We start from the raw sequence: 23,139 nt of genomic DNA, 5'->3' as shown, positions 1-23,139 counted from the left end.
TCAGGCCAGAGACCGATAGATTTTATCCTATAAATTGCTCAACATTTTGGTACCCTTGTACTTCTTATAGAGTCCAGACAAGGATACTGTGTTGTTGATGCAATTTATAGCAGTATTGATTTTTGGGCAACTGATAGCATGTGTAAGCCACATTATGCAATAGGTGGAGGTTCTTTTTTGAAGGTGAAGCAGTTATTTTCTAGGCTGGGGTGGGAGAGGGATTAGAGAATGCTTTGAAACAATCAGGTTTTGTGAATAAGAAGGGAAGTAACAGTCTCAGATAAAGACTTAATCTAAATTTATATAATGGTTAGTGTTAACACAAGACAGTTTTACCACAAAGGGAATGAGAGATGATTTATTCTCGAGGCACATATAAGGGGCCACCTCTCAGGAACATGGATTTAGGTCATCCTCAAAGGCATGCTTTATCATGGAAGTGGTTACATGAGATTTTATTAACCACAGAACAAAGAACCATATTTCAAGGCATTTATTAAATACATTAGTAGAGATAACAAGTGGATGAACTAAAACCAAGGCAGGAAAAACTGTGCTACAGATTTCAGATGCTATGACATTCTTAGCTTTTTCTTTTCTGGTAGAGGGTAATGCTCTAAGAATACACGTTAAAGGTTTGGATAGTCACAGGTTTGTTAGGTCAGGCACAAGGGTGAGCAATAAATGGTTTTCAATAGGACTAAAAATAACCTAGGATAACTGGGCTCTTGCTTGTAACGCTTTATCTTTACAACCATGAAGTCCATGAGTCATTCAGCCTTACAGAGTCCTCATCCCAGCTGTGGTTTATTTCTGGAAACTCCAGTTTATATCTCAATTTGCCCACAGGGTCCTGGGTAGATATGTCCTGCACACATCTGTGCAGAGGTCATAGATTAGTATGACAGACAACAAAGCAGTGCTCTGAACATGTTCAGATTGCCAGAGACTACCAAACATCTAATGTTTAAAACACAGAGTAATGAGAGTTCCTCTGGCACTGGTTTTGTGAAAACCAAATGTTTTGGTACCCATATGCTCTCAGAACTGGGTCTCCTGGCCCACAAGTTGGTACTTGGTAAATGTCAGTTATTTTGGACTGAAGGTATTGAGCAAATATCCGATGCTCTTGATGTGATAATTAAAGGCTCTTTAAACGTAGTCTTATCTTCAACATGTGGGTTGCGATTTTAACTGAGTCTCAGATGACAGATAAAAGAAAGAATTATATGGCATAGTAGTGCTGCACTGATGAGAAAGGAGCGGGGTTTAAGGGGGTGCATGCCATGGCTTGCTTCTATTCTAAGCCTATGACTTGATGCAAAGTAGTACTTATGCCGCTCTTTCACTCTTTCTTCATCTAGACACACATTAGTGGTTGAAAAAGATGTCATTCCAGGTCCTTCTGACTCCATTCTTCTTTCTTTTTAACATCACCTAGTTTCACTGCACCTACATACTTACAGAAACCAACCTGAACCCAAGAAGACAAAGACAAGTTGACAACATGAAGGTGAAATTTGACAAATATTTCTCTTAAGATAGTCTGTCTTTGTCTCCTGTGTGCAATGACAGAAAGAAGCCTTGCCATCCCATGCACCAGCTTTCCTTATTATTGTTAACCTGACCCTGGTCAAGGTCATGGCCTCTGGTGGTGCCATGAAACAGGAACATGCTGACCTCTGTGAATCCCGAGGAGACTGCCAACTTCTAAGCTAAAGAGCAACCATGGAGGTGAATTCGATTACTTAACAACCTAACAGCAGGGATGGCAGATCCAAGGGAAGATTTTAAGCTGATGAGCTAAATTTCATATAAAATATGCCTTCAAGAATGACCCCTAAAGGGCATTTATAACCATCTTCTTGAAATCATAAAAAGGAACCCTGACATACATTGATATTTTCTTTAGTTAATTCGTTCAAAGAGGCAATGCTCATTATCAATTCAGAATCCAAACTGACACACTCCCCAGGAAGGATAAATGAAATTCTGTAGACATTATCATGCAAATTATGCCTTAAAGTCCCTCAGTTGTAAAAATCTTCCATTGTATATAGCTACCTTGCCACCTACATGTAAGAAACAGATTAACGGAACAACAAGATTGACTTAAAGAAAATCCAATAAACCCAATAAAGAAAATATTTTTAATGTTGTAAATGGAGGCAAATTTGCACAGATTTGGCATAATATCGTAAACATAAAGCCTGTAGCATGTAGGTTTGCATCCGTATTGTTTCAGGGAAAAAAATGGCTCAGGAAATGCAAATTCCTTTATTTGTAAAGGTCAACACTCTTGGCAAGGGAATTTAAAACAATCCAATGAAGTCCAATGTCTTACTATTCGGGGGTGGCCATGCAAAACACCCAACAATAGGAAATAGAAAATGAAAAGCCTGTTTGGCTCAAGGCTCTAGCGGCTGAACATCCTAGATGTGACCTTTCACTCTTCAGTGAGGGTCTTCTGGCTGCATCATAACATATCAGATATCAGATCATGGATGGATAATGTGTAAGAGAAGAAGGCTCCATGGTGATACAGGAGGGAAGGGGCCAGATTTGCTCTTGTACAACCCCATCAGAATCCAACCCATGATATCTTACTTACACCTCAAAGACAACATTAATCCCCTCACAAGGGCAGACCCTCATAGCTTAACTACCTTTAGATCTTACATCAACACCACTACATTGGAAACAAACGTAGTAGCATATTGTCCCTGCTCTGTCCCCTGCAGGCACTATTCCTACAGTGATGTTTGTATTATGTCTGAAGAACAGAACCATCTTTAAGTAAGGAAGCCCAGCTTACAAAACCAGAAAAATGACCAGTGAAGATATTGGTGTGAGGAAGGACAAAGACTGATAGAGAGAGGTGATGAAATTTCAGGAGGGCTTAGTCTGTGGACTGGGTGGAGGTTCCTATAAGGAAGAATCTTGTTTTTCTTAGGGCAGGGACTGGAAGGCTTTCTGTCAGGAGCTAGATGATCAACATTTGAAGCATGTTTTCCATCCCAGTGGTTCAGATCTGCTCTGTGTTGTGAAAAAGAGATGGAGACAATATATAAATGAATAAATACCAGCATGTTTCAATGAACCTTCTCTTACAAAAAGAGACTGACTAGATTTGATTCATGGACCATGGCCTTTTTAGAGAGTAAGCAAGACTAAATATGTTCAGGCATTAATTGAAAGAAACTGGAGGCCCTTTTTAAAAATTTCTCAGTGAAGTAGGAATGGAGATTTCTCAGAGGGGGGATGCAGGCTGCCTGCTAAGAAGCACAGGTGGAGAACAGAAGGAAATGGAGCCATTGAGGAATAGTTAGAGAGAGCCAGAGAGAGGTGGAAGCACCCCAGAGGAGCTGTCCAAATTAATAGACTAACCAGTAGCTCTCAAGTCGGGGTAAATAAAGTGTACGAAACATCACCACAAGAGATGTGCCTGGGCCCCAGTTTCTCTTATACTTGAGAATAACTTTGATCTATGTTATATAATCTAGGCACAGAGAAAACCAAACCTTCATCTATTCTAGTACCATGCCCAAAACTTGTCAGAGTAGGATTCATAAAGAAGAGTGTCTTCTATTGTACAGCAATTCAAGCTATGTATTTATGAGACAAGCAAGCAAGCATTGGCCAGGACCCAGAGGGTAATAAGGAAGTAGTGGGTAAACTAAAGATAAAGACCAGTCATCAATGTAGCAACAATGAATAGCAAGGTAGTAGCTATGAAGGAGTTCCATCCTCTTTGCCTTCTGCAGTCTTGGGTGTGAAGTTCTGGGTAGAGGAAACCCGCAATGCTATTTCCCCAATAGTCGTTGACATGTTTCAGGTGCTGGCACTGAGCATTCCAGGGACATAAAGAAACTCCAGTGTGTGATCAGCAGTCTCTCACGTAGAAAATGGCTCCTCCCTAAAAATGACTGGGGCTCCTCACATTTCCTGTAAGGACCAAACTGGGTTGGTCTGGCTTTCCCACATACTGTGAAGCAGAAAGTGTCACATGTCAATCACACATAGCATTTGATGGGAAAGATTGGCAGGCACCAGTGGATACACTTGTATTTCCTCTTAATGATCCTCTGGAGGAATGGACAGGGCTTTCAGGCATTTTGATCAGGCAAAGCAGTTAAAAGTATCACACTGAGCCTGCAAATCACCACAGCTGTAAGACAGGCACAATTGCCATTTCTTTGATGTTGCTAATTTGCCTAAAACTGACAGAGAAAGACTTGTCAAGGACGATTCTTTGGTACCATTAGGCTCTCCCTAAGAGCATTTCCATTATGCAGCCTTTAGTGTCTGCTAATTAAGAGCAGGCTACTGCACAGCTCCTCTACATTGGTCACCTTAAATCATTTCTTTGTTTCGATGAGGAATAATGCACCCCTCAACACCATGAAGTGGAGTGGGAGCTCTCTGTGGCAATGGTGTAGGCGTTAGCCAAGCTTTGAGGCCTGTCCCCGAATGAAAGATGTTGGGACTCTCTACTCATAATGCCAGGGCCACCATTCACTACCACATCAGTGTTGCCTTTCCACTGTCTCCAAAGCACAAGCTAAAAGGCTAGGGATAACAACTCTAAGTGGGAGCAGAGAACCAGGCAGCCCAAGAGAGTCACCTCAAGCTTAAATGCTGAAGTCATTAAGTGAACAAAATGTGTATCAAGGAGTCTTCATGCTAGCCTTCTCACCTTCTTCCTGGTCTCATGCCTCACTAGCTGATGCCGTGCTGTTGCCATGGCTAACACACTGGTACCACTCAGTCAACATTCTGACTGTAGAACACTTATTGGGAGTTTGCCACTAAGTGTTTTGAGGACACTTTAGGAACAATTGTCACCATTTTCAAGATGAGAGATTATAACGCTGAGAGGCTGGAACATTTAGCCGACAACACACAACAAACACAGGCTGAGATTGTATGCCCAAGTATCTTGGTCTTTATCTTAGTCAGGGTTTCTATTGCTGTGATGAAACACCATGACCAAAAGCAACTTGGGTAGAGAAGAGTTTATTTTGCCTACACTTCCATACCGCTGTTCATATTTAAAGGAAGTCAGGGCAAGAACTGAAGCAGGGCAGGGACCTGGAGTCAGGAGCTGGTGCAGAAGCCAGGGGGCAGTGTGGAGAGGAAAAAAAGGTGGCTATACAGAGGCACTGGATATAAAGATATACAGAAGCACTCTTTTTTTTACAGAGAAAAGCCACTGAAGCTGTGAAACATAAATGAGAGCATTAGAAAAGCATGGCTGTGCGTGAAATCAAAAAAAGAACAACAGAAAACAGAATGTGCCAGAAACAGACACAAAACAAAATGGAAGCAGAATCACTAACCATAGCAGCAACACGTGAAAGAAGAAAAGAAGTCGCTAACCGCTCGCCAGTGAGTGGGCCTGCGGTTCTCCTGGCTTACCACCAAAGAGGAAAAGGAGCAAAAGGGAGCCGAGAGCCACAAGGAATAGCAGAGAGGGACAAAGGTAATGAGATGAGGAGAACTCAGTTCTGGAAGCTCAGAGAAAGACAAGTGACGTTCAGTGTGAGGGAGAAACTCCTGAAAGATGGGGCCTATTTTTTTTCCCACTGCTTTCTGGATTATTATTAAATAAACTTGAGTATGAAGCGCTGGAGGAGGACTTTTTGACAATTTCAGCTGTCAGTCCCCCCGGTAGACAGTTCTATTTTTTCCTAGTGCTATTTCACTCCCAACATCCCCCTTTATCTCTCAGGTGAATGAGCCGAGTGGTGCCACCCCCACAGTGCAGGCTGCTCCTGTCTCGCACTTGAGCTGTTGCTTTTAGGGAAGCACTTGCTGAAACTCCGGGGTAGGAACCCACATATGTTGCTGACAGACAGAGACTGGGGTCCTCAATCGTCACATGGCACAAGCTGGAGCAGCAGCTGGGGTCTGTAGCCCCTTGATATTTGAATACAGAGAGTTGCCATAGAAATTGTCAACAAATTCCATAGTCAAATTCCAGAACCCTCCGTTACTTTTGTGCTTGAGAGCAAGGATCAGCACCAGTCTCACAGGCTTAAATTTCTTAGATGCCTTTAGCTCAGGATAACAACCAAGAGTGATGTAGTAGGTTTTTACCCTGTAATTACCAAAGTTACACAATTTTCAAACATTTCTGTAAAGATCTAAGGTGAAATTTAAAAAAACACGCACATGGGAGAAATTAATAACCTGTCAAAGGTTTTCAGTGACCTGCTTTCCCTAAATCCAGCTTATTTGAAATGCCATAAATTTACCAACCCTCAGCTAACTGTGAATATTCCTCTTTTAAACTAATTATCCACAGCTGAAGATCCATTTAAAGAAATGATACAGATGTCATTACTCTCAGCAAGTCTTGAAGCAAGCAGTTCTGAGGACTCTTCGAATCGGGGCACTGATAGCTTCGTGCTTGCGGTCTCACGTGGTATGCATCCTGACCCCCACACAAGCCCAGCCGCTAACAAGACAAAACCAAGGCTGTGCTGCAAGCCCTCTGACATTTGTCAAACTGATTAGCCCTCCTACGCTTCTCTTTCAGAATCTGTCTTCACAGACGAGAACCACAGGTACAAGCATCCAAACATGGGCTTCCTCTCATCCGTTTATTTTAGGGTATAGCTTCATCAGGCGACAAGTTCCAAGTTCATTCTAATGGGTACCACATTCTTGTAGATTTATAGGTGAAAGCTATCTTTCATCTGGAAATTTCTGGTGATATCTTGTAAGTAGCTTTCCTCAAAACCAAACTCTACAAAAGCAGCATTTACTAATTGTGACCCAAAAAAAGGACACAGAATCAAAAATTTAAAAAATTAACTGAAAATTTAAGAAAAATATTATATACCAATGGTGATAACAGCAAGGTTTTCACAATCACAGGAGGAAATGATTTCAAATAAAATTAACTCACCTGTTTATTGATGGAAATCAACAATCAAAACCTTAATTTGATTCCTAAGACTTTACCCCACAAGAGTGGGTTTGGCGTGTGGACTAACAGACCAACATCATCTGGGAACTTACATTAAATCCTTGAGCCCCACCCAATCTCTTGGGGGTCAGAGCAGAACAATCTGGTTAAAGAGTCCCACAGGTGATTGTAATAAATGCTCAATTTAAGAATCATTGATGTAATAGCATTGTGTCAGAATTCAAGTACCATTGGTAGCTAAAAAATTACAGTTCTGTGGGTTTCCATTGAACATCAAATTTTAAAACTGAACTTTTAATTTAGAATAGTTTTAGATTTATGGAAATGTTGCAAAGGTAGTATCAAAATTTACCGTATATATAAGCACTTGCCACTATATAGTCCCCTGTTGTTAGCATCTTGCATTATTATATTTGTCACAACTGAGAACCCACTGACACATTATTCTTAACTATGAAGTCGGTACCCATGCAGGTGCTTCTCCTTGCCGTGTGCCATGTCCCTGCTCTAAGGCATCATCTTGAATATGTCATCACATTTCCTCTGAAAGTCTCTTTATAGTTCTTTCTTTCTGCTGCGAAAATTTCCCTGATTTGTTTGTTTGTTTTGCTCTGTTTTTAAAATAAACTTCACTGTTTTAAAGAGTACTAAGTCCATATTCAGTAGAAAACTCTCTGTCTTAGCTAGGATTTCTATTGGTGTGATAAAATACCATGACAAAAAGCAGGTTTATTTCCATTTACAACCCTTGGGTCACACTCCATAACTGAGGAAAGTCAGGCCAGAAACTCAAGGCAGGAACAGGGAGGCAGAGCTGATGCAGATGTCATGGAGGAATGCTGCTTACTGGTTTGCTACTTGCAGTATCCTCGACATAGGCTTTTATTGTTTTATAGCACTCAGGACTGGGGTGACACTACCCACATGAGCTGGGCCCTCCTACTTCAAATCCTCCCAGCAAGGCTGCAGAAGAGGAGGCAAAAACAGCGTGGGAGACAGAAGAGATGGAGGATACCAAGGGAACAACAAGGCCTAACCAACAGGATCGGTGCACATATGAACTCACAGAAACTGAGGTACCAAGCACAGGGCCTGAATGGGTCTGCACCAGATAAGATCCTAGAGCTCAAACAATGCACATATGTCCCCATCCCCCATCCCCAATCTACAATTGATAACCACTTGTGAATGAAAATTTAGTTTCCTCCAAGGGAGTCTCACTGGGGAAACAAACTACTCTTCTTTTTGTTGTTGTTGTTGTTGTTGCTTTTTTTTTGTTGTTGTTGTTGTTGTTTTTTAAGACAGGGTTTCTCTGTGTAGCCTTGGATGTCTTGGACTAGATTTGTAGACCATGTTGGTCTCTAATTCACAGTGATATGCCTGCCTCTGCCTACTAGAGTTCTGGGATTAAAGGCATGCACCACCACTGCACAGTGAAACAAACTACTCTTAAGGGTACCATGTGCCTGGCAGTAGATGGGCAACAGAAAATAAACTCAATGGCATATTTGGAGATTCCTTGCCTCAAAATGTCATATCATGACTATTTTTAAAAATATTATTTTTAATATATATGTGTGTAAATATATATAACAATATATGTAACAATATGTAACAATAAAAATATAAGTATACATATATATATATATATATACATACATACATACACATGTGTGCATGCACACACACACACACACACCCTATAGGTTCTCTGAGTATATATTATGATTCCAGTTCAATGTTTTTATGGGATTTCTGAATGTGCAAACAAGTGGGTCTTTGTCTATATTTGCTTTTTGTGCCCTTTCTTGGGCTCGTTCCCTTCTTTTGTCCATTTCCAATATGTTATTTTTGTTTTACATTAATATATTATGTCTAATTATTACCCATCTGAAGCATTTTTGTTTCCTAGAGAGGAATAGAGAAGGGGCGAATCCATATGGGAGAGGAAATGGAGGGGCACTGTGAGGAGTAGAGGGAAAGGAAACAGTAACCAGGACATATTATGTGAGAGGAACAGATAAACAGTGAAAATGTAGCACAGGCTTTCCCTCCTGCCAATCTGACTGGGGTCTTTTCTCAGCTGAACTTCCCTCCTCCCAAATGACTGTAGCTCATGTCAAGTTGTCATAAAAGTAATTAAAAAGTTATAAAAGCACACTTCTCAATTATGATTTTTCTTCTTATCTTTCTTATGACAGAACTGGGGTTATGGACCTAGCATAGAAATACAAGAGGTGGGCTCACATTTGTAGTGCAGCTCACTATATGAAAATTATTTGCTATCATATGCCCTGCCCCAGCTGATGAAGTTAACATTGATTGCGTGACTGTGACCATGCTTGTGAGACCTACCCACCATGAAGTCATTTAGCTTTGCTTCTTTACCAGGCTGTATTCTTCAGAAACTATCACACTGAAAGAATGGAAAGTTACTGCGTATCTCCTTTAGGATGGAAGAGTCACAAAGATCAGCTGCAATGCACTTGCAAATGAATAAAGACAAATTTGATATTTGAAATCTATAATAAATTAGAGTGAGCAATAAACATGAGAAGAATAAATACACCATGAATTGAGAGATGTGGCTTTTGAGGAAGGCAATATGCGTCTATACAAAGGTCAATAGAGGAAAGCAGGTGACAATGTGGCCCTCCACACCTGGGGCTGGTTGGCTACAGGTTGTCACATCTTGAATCCATTTTAACAGGTAGGCATATAGGATCTTTTTTCTATTCAAGACACTGTGATGGTTTGAATGAAAATGGCCTTCACAGACTAAAATGTTTGAATGATTGGTCCTCAGTGAGTGGGAACTGTCTCAGAAGTTTAGGAGTAGCTGTGAACTTATTAGAGGTGGTGGGTCCCTGGTAGGGGATGGGCTTTTATGCTTCAATGGTGTACCGCAGGCCCAGTCTCTTTCTCTTTCTGCCTGTTGCCTGTAGATTAGGATGTAAAGCTCTCAGCTACTGCTCTGGTGTTATATCTATCATCTTCCTACCGTGATAACAATGGACTAACTTCTAAAACTGTAAGCAAGCCCTCATGCTTTCTTTTATGAGTTGCTGTGGTCATGGGGTCTCTTCTGAGCAACAGAACAGTAACTAAGAAGCTGGTACTAGATAGAGACTGAGGTATTGCTGTGGTAGACTGGACCATATTGTTGTTTGAAAGAATATGGAGGACTTTGGGATTTTGTACTCATCCTAGAAAGAACATGGAATGACAACTGAGCAGAGGGCAATTTGAACTATCCAGGTCTAGCTCAAGAGCCTTCAGAGGGTAAGAATACTAGCAAGTGGCCTACAGACCATTCTTGGAATTTGGCAAAGAACATGGGCTTTTTGCTCTTGTCCTAAAAATCTGCCTGAGGCTAAGTTGAGGAGCTTTTGGATTGGTGTTGTTGGCAGAGGAAATTTCAAGATAGGCTAGAATTGACTATGTCGTGTGGTTATTAGTGATTGCTTTTATGCATCTGTACAAGGTAAAGGACCAAGCAGGACAAAGAGAAATACAAAATGAGTTTGAGGAGGAAAAAGAGCACCGGGAAATATAATGGAGCTCAATAATATAAAAAAGTTTTTATTTTTAAAGCCCTGATTGAAAATGGGATAAAGGGAGATGTGTTCTTGAGGGCAAGACTCCACCTAGATAAACTTCCAATTTCCAACTTGTGAAAATGAATTAAAGAAAAGCTTAAACAACAAAGGAAACATAACAATAGAGAGCAGACACAAATGGAATTCAAAGAGAGGGCCCAGCAAGCAGTAAAACTTGGCCTTTTCAGTCAGGTGGCTCTAAATTTAGAGTCAAGAAAGATACAAGTGTTGTAGAATTTTCCACTATAGCTAAGAAAAGCTTCTGAGGCCAGGCACGTGTCAGGGGCATGCCTACATGGAGGTCCAAAGAGGCCATTTCCTGAAGTTGTGAAAGCAAGCCAGGATTGCAATAGAGACACCAAGATGCCACAGTTGTGGGGCATCTACCAAGGAGAGCTGGTGGCCAAGAGAGAGAAATATGTTGAAGTCAACAAAACTAGAAAGGGAGAGCCATTTAATAAACCCTTTAACATAATATAGAAAGTTGAAAACTCTGGAGTTTGCCCTGGTCACTTTCATTCTCGCTTTGGTCCAGTATTTCCTCACAATGCCCCTTTCTCCCTTTTGGAAAAGTAGTATATTTTCTGTGCCATTGTATGTTAGAAGGATGTGATCTGCTTCTTGATTTTGATTTTACAGGGGGTTACAGTTAAGAGATGGCCTTGAATCTCAAAAAAGAATTTGGACTTTCCAATACTCTTAAAATTTAAATACTATGGGAATGTTTTAAGTCAGACTGAATGCATTTTTTCGTTATGAAATGGCTATAAGCCTCAGAGGGCCTGGGAGTGGAATGCAGTGGTTTCAAAGAGACTGGCCCACAGGCGCATATGATTGACAGCTTGGTCTCCAGTTAGTGAAACTGTTGGAAAAAGATTAGGAGGTATGACCTAATATTTATACCTCCTTCAAAATCCCAATCTAGACCCAGTCTTAGTCTCTCTTTCTGCCTGTTGCCTGTAGCCTGAGGATCAGTATGTAAAGCTCTCAGCTACTGCTTCAGCACCATGCCTATTTGCTTCTCAACATGGTGATCATGGACTGACTCTAAAAACCATAGAATACCCCAATTCAATGCTCTCTATTGTAAGAGTTGCCTTGGTCATGGTGTCTTTTCACATCAATAAAATAGTAACTAAGACATATTGTTTCCCTCATCTTCAGTGGTTTTCAACCTTACCCTCACATTGAAGTCACCACAGGAGTTTCCAAGGCTTAGGTATTTGATTTTTGACAAGCTTCATAGGTAACTGGAATATATGGCTAAGGGTTTAGAAAATGCAGCTCTCACAACTATCATAATCCTTAAGTTATGAGCTTATGAATATTGAGTGGAAAACCAAGGATATGAAAACAGAGCAGTGCATATATTTTATAGCATTTTAATGTGCTTCTAAGATACATATATGATCACAACAAAGTCTTCCATACTAGGAAATCCTTAAGGAAGAAACCACATTAAGGAAGAAAAACAATTGATGTTGAAAATGATATAAGACATAACCTTGTCTTCAAAGATCTAATCACAAATAAGTAAACAGGTGCTGAAAGGATGGCTTAGCAGTTAAGAAAACTTGCTAAGGACCTAGGTCCAGTTCCCAGCATTCACATAACAAGTTACAACCATCTGTAGTTACAGTTCCTAGGGATTTGATGTCCTCTTCTGGCCTTCATGAGCACATATGTACCTGCAGGCAACAGTACTCATATACATAAAATGAAAGTAAATGAATTTTTATGAAGGATATTTTTTTCTTAAATAGGGATGGCAACAGTGGGAGCAGTTGTGAAGTACTGTAGCTTCACAGTAGATAAAGCAATTACTATTGATCAATTTCTACCTTTGGGTCAGCCTAAGATTTTTCCATGTAAACAGTTTACTAAATTCCGCTTGAAGCCAAGTGAAACAGGTCCTAGTATACTTTAAGCTTCATAAATAAAATTTACTAAAGTTCACAGGGTCAAGAGGTAGCTAGGTATAGGTCACAAAATATGATCACATAAATTGTGGTAGTTGCATGAGAATGGGCCCACAGATGCACATATTTAAATATGTCATCCCAAGATGGTGGAACTGTTTGGGAAGGATTAGGAGGTACTACCTTGTTAGAGGAGGTGTGTCAATGAGGGTGGGGTTTGGGGTTTCAAAAGACTTGTGCCATTCCCAGTGTCTCTCTTTCTCTCCTTCATGTTGTGGACTAAACTGTAAGCTCTCAGCTGTCTATTACATTGCTCTACCATTGTGAGCTTAAACCCTCTGAAACTATAAGCCAAATTAAATGCTTATTTTTATAAGGTACCTTGGTCATGGTACTTTATCACAGCAATAGCAAAGTAACTGGGCCTTACTTACAGGACCGCCCTTTTTTCTCTAATACTCTTTTTTCCTTCCCTTAACTATAGCACAGGATTGGGGGGTGTACACACAGGAAGAAGTGATCCAGTACAGGGCAGTTAAGGTGGACTATTATAATAGAGATGACCATGGTCAGTTCACGGTGGAATTGCTGGGGTGCACAGCTTAGTAGGGGACAGATGAGGTAAGGACTGCTTAATTGGTTGTCCACTGCCAGGGTCAAGGTTTCAGGTGTTGGACCATCCAAACTTTGTAACTGCCATTGTAGGAAATTAGTATGGTGTCATAAGAATTGTCACTTAAGAAACACATAGCTCAGTTGGTAGCATACCTGCCTAGTATGCATGAAGTAGATTCAGTTACCAGCACTACATATAACAGGAACAGGTGGAACACAGTTATAATCCAGTATTCAAGAGGCAGAGACAGGAAGATCAGACATTCAAGGTAACCCTTGAATTCATTAGGATGCAGAGAAAGAACAAGATGTGGTCCCAACATAACTAAAAAGAAACACAATTTTAAGAAAAGAAAAAAGAACAAAATGGATTTAGAGAAAGACCTTTTTGGTAGCGGATATAAATGCTTTGCATAAAACAAGCTTATAAGACAGAAAATAAGACATCTCTCTAATTTTGCTCTATTTACAGTAAAATGTCTGGGTAACATTTAACATTTTCTATTCTCCTGGACCTGATACTCCTTAGAAGTTTCAATTTCAAGATGTTAATTAGAATGTGGCATATATCACTATTTAATGGATCTGAAATGTTGGGCAAAGATCATCTCACTAATCATTATTTTTGTTTTCTGCTTCTAAAGCTATTGAGTTCCCCATGTCATGCCAAATTCCCTTTGCAATTAGATAATTTAGAAGAAACCTCTCAGCCAAGTCACAGGGACCGTCTCTAAACCCAGGTGCTTATTCTTTGTTCCCCATACAAGTTGGTAAATTCCTCAAGAATTCCATCTCTTCAGTTGTCTCGATTCAGCACTTTTCTTTCAGCATGATGATGCAATCTGAAGTGCAATTAGAGACCCTGGAACCAATACTCTTTCCCTCTAAAACACGAGAACCATAACAGCAGAGTTCTCGCCAGCTTTTCGCCCTTGTCTCTCCAGAGTTAGCCTAATACTTGACATAAAGAGGCCATTCTGTAACTATTTTATGTATGATCAGAAGTTGATAGGAAGGCTACTGTCACACATGGAGGGTAATAAGCAATGGTATATTGCATACATCTTTAGGGTAGGACTCATTCTCCAAAAATTTTTTATGCATTCCCAATAAAATATTTAAAGATTACAACAATATAAGGATAATTTCTAATAAAACATTGCGCTGCTGGAAGCATCCAGTTCTTTCTCCAAACGCGGATCATCCAGCCACCTGCTTTCACCCGCCCCCTTGCCTAATCCCTTCCCCTCTCCACAGAAGGCAGCAAAAATGATGTTAGGAGTTAGAAGGAAAAAAATGTAAGAATCTGGATGGTTAAATTGTAAAAATTTTGAAGCAGACATGAAAACTCTTTTTAGAAAAAGCTAATGGCCCATCGCTGATGGTGAGCATTAACACAAGCAAGAAAGAAGTTGCAGTCAAGAACCAGCCTCCTCACACTGGCCAGTGCTCAGGGTACTTGCTTAGTTCTGTGGTCAGATTTCTTGTGTTTAATATTGTTAGAGCGGGCTAGACATATTTCAACTGTAGTTATATTAAGAGTAGTGTATAATAAAACACAATATATAAGTTTAGTAAATGTAATTAAGTTTGGTGTCTACTTAAACCCATAACTTAAAGGTTTCAAACAACAGTTGCCTCCTGTAGGCTTTTTCCCCCCACCAGAGCTCCTTGACTAACAACTCCAAGCAAATAAACATACCCCCATGCATTTTATGTTTTCTTTCTTGATGTTTTATTTCATATAATTTCCAGAACATGTAAGAGAGTGAGTATTTACTTGAAGCAATAGTTCTGATGACTACGCCATTGTGGAAAGTGAGAAAGCAATAAAATATTTTGGAAGATGATTCACAACCTCAGGACTTATGCAATATACCATATCTTATTATCCCCATAAGTGACAGGTATAACATTATTTTTTTTTTGTGAGGAAAAAATAGTTCCAGAGAATTGCAGTTTATTAGGATAGTTACAAAGTGTGTACCAATTATTTGTGAGAGTCTTAGAATAAAGATGATTTATCTCTTATTTTTCTAGTTGCAAGCCACAGACTCTTTAAGTTCTAGGCACACAAAACAGAACAAGAGAGAGGGGGGGGGGCAAAATCTAGTTTTTACTGCTCTAGAGAAAAAGTAGAATGTCTATCTACTTTTATAAAATAATTCTGAATTTAAAATTAAATGGTAATAGAGTTATAGATAAGTTTCTAGTTGAAGGGACTTTAAAGACCTGAAATATCATTTCCTTATCTTTTTTCTTTTTAAAATATATTTTATTAATTTATTCATATTATATCTCAATTGTTATCCCATCCCTTGTATCCTCCCATTACTCCCTCCCTCCCATTTCCCCCTTACTCCCTTCCCCTATGACTGTGACTGAGGGGGACTTCCTCTCCCTGTATATGCTCATAGGAAATCAAATATCTTCTTGGTAGCCTGCTATCATTTCCTTATCTTAAAATTGAGAAACTGAGGCTGTGGGAAGCATGGCTGGTCTGAGGTCACACAGCATAGAAAGTGAAAAAGAGAAGAGGGGAAAAATGTATTATTTCATAAGCAGTACGTCAGTCCTAGAAAATGAACTTGTTTACTATCAGTGGATGAAATGTAACTGGAACACAATACAAAATTTATGTGCCCATAAAATAGGATTGTACTTATGTCCCGTAGCATGGCTGACCAAGTACTAGCCTCTTAAATATATTTACTTCTTTAAATTGGATTTTTTTTAAAGTAGATTTTGCCAGCACGTGTGGGTTAAGGATGTTGAGGTTGGGTGGTTTTCCTGAGTTACTGCTGCCTGGATAAGTGCAATGTAATCACAGTGGTCTTCATGAGAGAGAGAGAGAGAGAGAGAGAGAGAGAGAGAGAGAGAGAGAGACAGACAGAGACAGAGAGAGACAGAGACAGAGACAGAGACACAGACGGAGAGAGAGACACAGAGAGAGAGGGAGAGAGAGAGACACAGAGGGAGAGGGAGGGAGAGGGAGAGAAAGAAAGAAAAGAAGAAGAAGAAGAAGAAGAAGAAGAAGAAGAAGAAGAAGAAGAAGAAGAAGCCATAAGTCAGGCCCCACATGTGTACACACACATGTATGCATGAAAGAGAAGAGAGAGTAAAATAGCCCAAATCAACTTGAAATTAAGTTTCCAACATAAATGACTAGGACCAAGGAAATAACCGTAAAAGCAACTCTCATGTTTAAAATCCTTTTGTACTCTAGCCTTTGTACCTTCACAGTCAGGTAATGCTTCCTGTGGCTCTAGGCACTATTGGAGGATCTCGGTGAATGACACTGAGCAGTGCCAACCAGGCCTCCGCCCTCACAGAGCACCAGCCTCTTCTCAGAACAGATGGGGGGAAAATAGAGTAGGGAAACAGGATACTTTAAGATAGCACCAATATATTTATCAGTGCATGAGCAAATAAGCAGAGGGTGATGGTGCTCTACTTTAAGTGGGGTATTCAGGGAAGTCTCCTCCTACTAAGGGGCCTTTGAGGGGCTGAGGAGATGGCTGTCAGTACAGTGTTTTACCACAGAGGCATGAAGACCTAAGTTTAGATCCATGGCACACACATAAACCAGTGCTGGGGAAGTGGAGACAGGACGGTCCTGGAGCTTGCTGAACAGCTAGTCTCGATGACTCAGCAAGCTTTAGTTTCAGTGAGCTGGGCATAGTGGCACACTCTTTAATGCCAGCACTCCAGAGATAGAAGCACATGGGTATCTGTGAGCTCCAGGACAGCTAAGGCTACACAGTGAGACCCTACCAAAGATAGAGGGAAGGAAGGGAGGGAGGAAGGGAGTGAGAGAGGAAGGGAGGGAGGGAGGGAGTGAGAGAGGAAGGGAGGGAGGGATGGAGGAAGGGAGGGAGGAAGGGAGGGAGAGAGACTGGGAGGGAGGGAGGGAGAAAAGAAAAAAGAAAGAAATTAAAAAAGAAAAGAAGGAATGGAGGGAAAATGATAAAGATATGGACTGTTGGCCTTTGGCCTCTCTAAGCATGTGTATGTATATGCTCATGTACCCACAAATGTAAATAAAACACACACACACACACACACACACACACACACACACATCCTGCATAAAACAAAATAAACAAAAAATAAGGTGGCCTTCGAGCCGTGGGCTGTACTGTACATGTGGGTTTTCTGGGACCAGTGCTCAGCGTACAGGAGAAGGCATTACTACAAAGCCTTAAATGGCCATGACTCCTGAATGCTCCAGGAACACAGAAAAGGCTGGTGTGGGTAAAGTGAGGTTAAAGAGGTTTCTTTCATGGGGCCAGTTCAAAGGGTGGAGGGTGGGTATGATGGGACAAGGAGATGTTGGATTGGGGTGCATGATGTTAATTTCACAAAGAAGCAATAAGAAAGCAATACATTTTCAAAGAGGAATAGGGCATAAAGCACCCCAGACACTATGCCCTTTCTAGTGCTTATTACCTTCCCAGGCGTCACCAGTGTCCTGGCATCTATCACTGTGGGTGAGTCACACCCACTCTAAGAATAAGGCAGCGTTCTGCAGAGGATCCCATCAGAAGTTAACATTAAAGAGCAAGCCGGCGTCTTCAGTTGCAGGAACCAAGAAAGAAGTCACGAATAGAGGAGCTAAGCCCTCAAAGCCGGAAAGAAACCCAGCAAACCAACTGACGTTTCAAGATCAGCAACTCCTGATTTTCAGAAGGCACTGGAAATTCTCAGTGTCTACCTATTTATAGTTTCCATTGCTAAAAAGCAAAATTATTTCATAAACAACTAAAGAACAGCCTCATTCTTGATGTAACCCTATTGGATTTTAAAATTCTTTTTCAGTAGCTAGAAATGAGGTCAGAAGTCGAATGTTTAGGAGTTCAGGATGTACTTTGGCCTGAAAAACTTTCCAAATCATGAACATCACAGACACCTGCGTTTATTTTATTTTTTCAACAAATGTGACTAATTTGAAACTTTCATCAACTCCTGACCTGTCCTTTTGCGTCATAGCCACAGTCTGGATTGACAGTACTAAATCTGTTTTGGGTCATCAGGCTTTACTGTAGACTCTAGAACCCAAAGATGTGTTTCCTCATTTCTATCTCAATATATAGAAGGACTAGATAGCCTTGTAGAGATGCTGGAAAAAATCTACTTGATATGTTCAGTACAATATAAGTTAACAGTAATTAGCTACATTTCTGAACACCCCATTGCCAATTGGAGATCTCTTCAATTTCAATCAATCTATAATGCGTGGTACTGTATTAAGTGCTCTTGAATGCAATGCAACCATTAAACTAATAAGTGAGTTCATTCAGTTTTCAAAAAAAATAAAAAATAAAGGAATAAGGAAACTCACATGATACATGTTTTTTTCTGAAATATTTTCCCTTGTAATTGACAAACCATATTTATATGTACTATATATCATTACAATATCAGATTTTGATACATGCATACTGCTTTAATTTGATTGTTCGCTCTAAAACACACATTGAAATTTAACTTCTCTTGTGACAGTAGTAAGAGGTAGGGTCATAAAGATGTCATTACAGAGTAAAAGCAGCTCCCTCATTAATATATTAGGATCGTTATTAATTTCATAGGTTAGTTAATATAGGAGGAAGCTCATGATGAAAGGAAGTACTTGCCTTGCTCTTCCCATCTCAGGGATGTCTGTCTGCCTCATGATGCCCTTGACCGCTATGCTGATTGGTTCCCACCAGATAGCCTGTAGGCAAGCATGCAGGGCAGTTCATGACTAATAACCAGTGTGGGATATCTGGGCCTACAGTAGGTCGTGCCAGCCCTGGGCAAGTGGTTCTGGGTTGCATAGGAAAACAACCTGAATAAACAGTATGGAACAAGCCAGTAAGCAGCGTCCTCCTATGGCCTCTGTTTCATTTTATGACCCCAGATACTGCTTGAGTTCCTGCCTTGACTTCCTTTGTCGGTGGACTAAAAGCTGTACAATGAAATCAATTATTTCCTTCTTTGCCCCCACGCCACCCCAGTTCTTGCCCTCCCTAGGTGCCACTGGGGAAGGACCTCACCCTGTGATTCTAGCCTGAGAGAGGATCCTAGGTTTCCTGTACTTGAGTACAGCCTTGAAGGCCCGTGCCCTAAAAGAACCATCCCCAAACAGATGGATGCCCTTTGTGAGGCCAGCAGGAGATTCTAATGCACCTTGAATGGGGGAACATTTTTTTTAATGCCCTGTCTGGCCTCTCTTGCCTCCCTTCCTGGAGCTTCTAATACTAATAACCCTCACCTCTCCTTTTCTCTCATGCCTCTTTCAGTCATCACTCAAGAACTTCCTTTCCCCCTTATATGAAACATATACAAACAAAACCATACACACACTTTTGAGGTCTTTTAGATGGCTCCAATGTAGGGGTACCCCAACTGCCACCTCAAATGTTCCCAGTCAGGTCAAAGAAGCTAGATCTTCTTCTCTAAATAGAGTTAGGGTTCCCTCTTCAGAACAGGGATGATAACAGAAGGTAGGAACCAGCTAGGCAGTTTAGGTAAAAGTCCCTGGCCCAAAGTTACAAGTTTCTTTCTTGGCTAAAATGTTAGAATATCCATGGGCCTCTTGCCTGCCTCATCCTTGACAGAAATAGGAGATGCCAGAAGTGTCTGGAGAGTGTGCTCACTGAGCTAGTTTCCTCCTCTTCAGGGAAGGGTGCATCCACAGAACCAAAAGGAAAACTCCTTTTCAGTAGACTAGACTCTCTGGCCTGGATATAGACTTGACGGTCCATGTTAATTACCTGGCCTAAGGTGCACCCCAGGAAGATAGGTTCACCTTAAGTCATGTTAAAGATCTGAAAGGACAATTAGCCCTTTAATTTGATGATGCACTTTTCTCTCCCCAAATTCCAGGCACACAGAGCAGTCTCTTAGAATGCAGCAGGTATACACAACTTGGTAATTCTGCCCACTTTTCTCAATTAATTAAGAAAAGAGATTAATCTTCCCTTTCTAATATTTCTTTTTCAAGCATGTTTTTCCTAACAATTTGAGATGCCCAGCCCTGTGGTATGCACTCTTTCTCTAAAGCTCCCCTTTCTCTCATGCAGCTGACAGCCACTAAGTGCCTGATCTCCATCCTCCATGCTAGGGCAACTCAAATGGCATGACACCCCGCCCCCACGACCACCCATCCCTTTGTGAAAGTCCTCCTCTTTTGCTCTCTGTTATCCTCTTCCGGGCAGTTGCCAAGATGTACAGAGTGTCTACCCTGGGATTTTTCTTTTTAAACTTTAATAAAATTGTCCTTAAGCTTTAAATAAAAAAAAGTTTCACAATAACTCTGTAAGATTGGCAACAGTATCTTCTCCACATCATAGATTAGAAAATAGAGCCTCAAGGATGTTATTCAAAATCACTCCGGTATCAAGAGAGTGAGGGCAGAGCAATCAAACCCTTAGCAATGGCCCGGGGCCTGCTCTTCTAACTACTTTTACACAGTCTCACTATTTCTAAACATGTTCAACTCATGTAAGCCGAGTAGCATTCGTAGGTGCAAACCCTAATGTCTTAAAAGTTCTAGACGTGGAAATTCTTGATGTTTATGAGAGCTATGTAAATTTCAGAGAAGGAATCTCTGAGCAGAGATAATCTCTGAGTCATTTCCTGGTCTATACGTTGCCAACAGTCGTTAGACAACAACATTGGTGGTGTCAATATGCCCTGTCAATCATCCATTTCTTCTTCATTCAGAGAGATGAAATTTTGGCCAAACACATTGAATTTCTGGCTTTCCATTGGGAAAAAAATCCCAAGAAAGTACAAATGAAGTGAAGAAGCGCCAAACCCACGTTCGTTTTGTCCTTCAGTCTGACTTTCTTTGAGACTACATAAATTCTAAGGAAGTTGGAACTTTCTGTTTGAACGCGATTTCTGACTGGGACATTTCCTCTTCAGGATATTAAACCCGGCAATCACACCTGTTCTTCTTTGATAACAGAGCGGGCGAAGGGCCCTATGGATCACGCAGTCCCTGGCACTGAGCAGAGAAGCGGAAGAAGCGGTGTTAATGGGCTGGTTCTCTCCCCTCCAACCCCTTCCCCTCCCCCCCTCCCGCCCCGCCTCCGACCCCCATCCAAGGTCAGCAGGAAGAGAGCTCATGGGAACCAGGTGCCTGTGCTGGCAGCTCAGGAGGGTTGCTGTGTGACCTCGCAAGCTGGAGCAGCTCCTTTCTCTTGGCTGTGGGGGAGGCATTTGACATAAGAACACTGTGGAGAATGAGAGAACATTGGCAGTACAATTAATAATTCGCATCACCTTTAAAAATAGGGCCTATTTTTACATTTCTGAGTTGTGAGAAGTTCCTCCTTCGAGATGTTGCTGTTTTCACGGCTGAAAGACTCAAATTAAATGCCTCCTTCTCCCTAAAGTGGTCTTCCTTTAGAATTTCTCATCAGTCAGGGTCACGATAAACAGCATTGCTTATGGGGAATGTAATAAAGCCCGGGATTAGAGAGCCGAGTTAGTATTTAGCTCAAGGACCCTCGCTTTTAGTAAATCTCTGGGTTGCGGGACTTCAGTGCATTATCTAGTTTGCAAAGCTCTGCACTAAAATTGGAAAATGTAGCAGTGGTTTTCTGAAAAGAGCTTTGTATCTGAGTAGTGTCCCAGCTTACTTTCCACGTTACTAAGAATGATGGATTGCAATCTTTTCAAAGAGAAATTTAAACACGGGCGGGGTAGGGGGTGGGGGTGGGGGGGTGGGGTTCCTAGGCCTGGACAACTGGTTTGGTTAGTCTGCCCCAGAGTTCAAAATACTGAAGTAATACGTGCTTGTAGTGAAATTTTATTAGTTTTCAGTTAAAACGAGTTGTTAAAATTCTATTTTATTCTCTCTGCATTTTTAGAGGGCCTATGGATGAAGATAATTAAATTTCACGGCTCATCTCATTTTAATCATAACTAGGTCTTTAAAGAGATGCCCCTAAACTGGGCTGCTGGCCACGCAGTGTGGGACCTTGTATTGCCTTGTCTGCTCTTCCTAGAGGAGACTGCACAGAGGGAGAAACCATACAGAGCTCATGCTACAGCTGTTTATCACAGCCAGGGGAAGGATCCCATCTCATCCCGCCCTGCTGCTGTGGCTCCTCTCAGGCAGCTTTGCTACAGTATCAGCTCAGGTGGAGGAGAAGAACTACAAGGGACTCTAGTAAAACATGTAGCAAGTGGACAAGGAAGAGGCTTCCTGACATGGCAAGAGACATGGGACCCAAGAGTGGAACACAAATTCCTGGTGAATGGACCATCTGCCTAGTGAGACCTAATACAGTTAGGAGGAGGATTACACTGTAAACACGGCATTTTCCTTAGCCTTCTTTCTGGTAGGCCCTTTGATGTATCCCCCCCCCCCCCCAGAAACAGTGACAGTCACTGAAAGCCCGAGCCACTGCCAGTTTCTAAAGAGTTCCAGCAGAATTGGAGGATGGCCTGGAATAGCTTCTGCCTAAAGGGAAGAGCTCTCTGTGGACAAGACACCCTGTGTGGGGCCAGAGCCCAGGGAAACAACTATTTCTACACTTAGCTGCAGCAGCAATGCCCCCAACTGTAGAAGTCAGTAGGTAAATGGTTCCACTTGAAAGTGAATGGGTCTGAGTAACAGTTACAAGGCACCTAAGCATGGAAGAGGATGTGGCGACCTCAGTTCAAAGCTCTGTGTCCTGGGAATTTCCATAGCAAATGGAACCCAGTTAAGGCAACTTATCTTAAAGGTCTACAAACCTTCTTTGAGTCAGATGTATTGATGAACGCTAAAATATATTATACCTAGAAGAGTCAACTAGGATGTGGGTTTAAGTTGAATAAATTCTGGTTTCAGCATTTGTTTGGCTTTCTAGAGACATCAACTGACCAACATTCTCAATCCTCTCATTGACGGTACTTCACAGAAAACAGAAAAAGGACACAATCCATGTATAATTTGGTCCATCCTAACTGCAACACTAACAAAACTTGGTGGAGAATTGGATAATAATGGTCAACATATTACTTTATTATTTGTTGTATGCACATTCTGTTTTGTATCTGCTGATCTAAATATTGATGCGATTCTCTCACGTCA

General features: G+C 41.1%; 1 protein-coding gene across 1 annotated transcript; it reads left to right on the top strand.

Annotated features, from left to right (window-relative positions):
* The first annotated feature begins 1,437 nt into the window (after positions 1-1,437).
* LOC311599464 (uncharacterized protein) lies at positions 1,438-22,016 on the top strand. The gene is made up of 6 exons (XM_084785368.1): positions 1,438-1,734; positions 5,203-5,482; positions 6,308-6,427; positions 6,542-6,569; positions 7,831-8,010; positions 21,929-22,016. The coding sequence occupies exons 2-6, from the start codon at positions 5,251-5,253 to the stop codon at positions 21,951-21,953; spliced, it is 585 nt and encodes a 194-aa protein (XP_084641494.1). The 5' UTR covers positions 1,438-1,734; positions 5,203-5,250; the 3' UTR covers positions 21,954-22,016.
* Positions 22,017-23,139: the final 1,123 nt, after the last annotated feature.

Source organism: Acomys minous (genome assembly GCF_964271855.1).
Source record: "Acomys minous genome assembly, chromosome: 6".
NCBI lineage: Eukaryota > Metazoa > Chordata > Mammalia > Rodentia > Muridae > Acomys > Acomys minous.
This window is presented reverse-complemented; position numbering and strand designations above follow the sequence as displayed.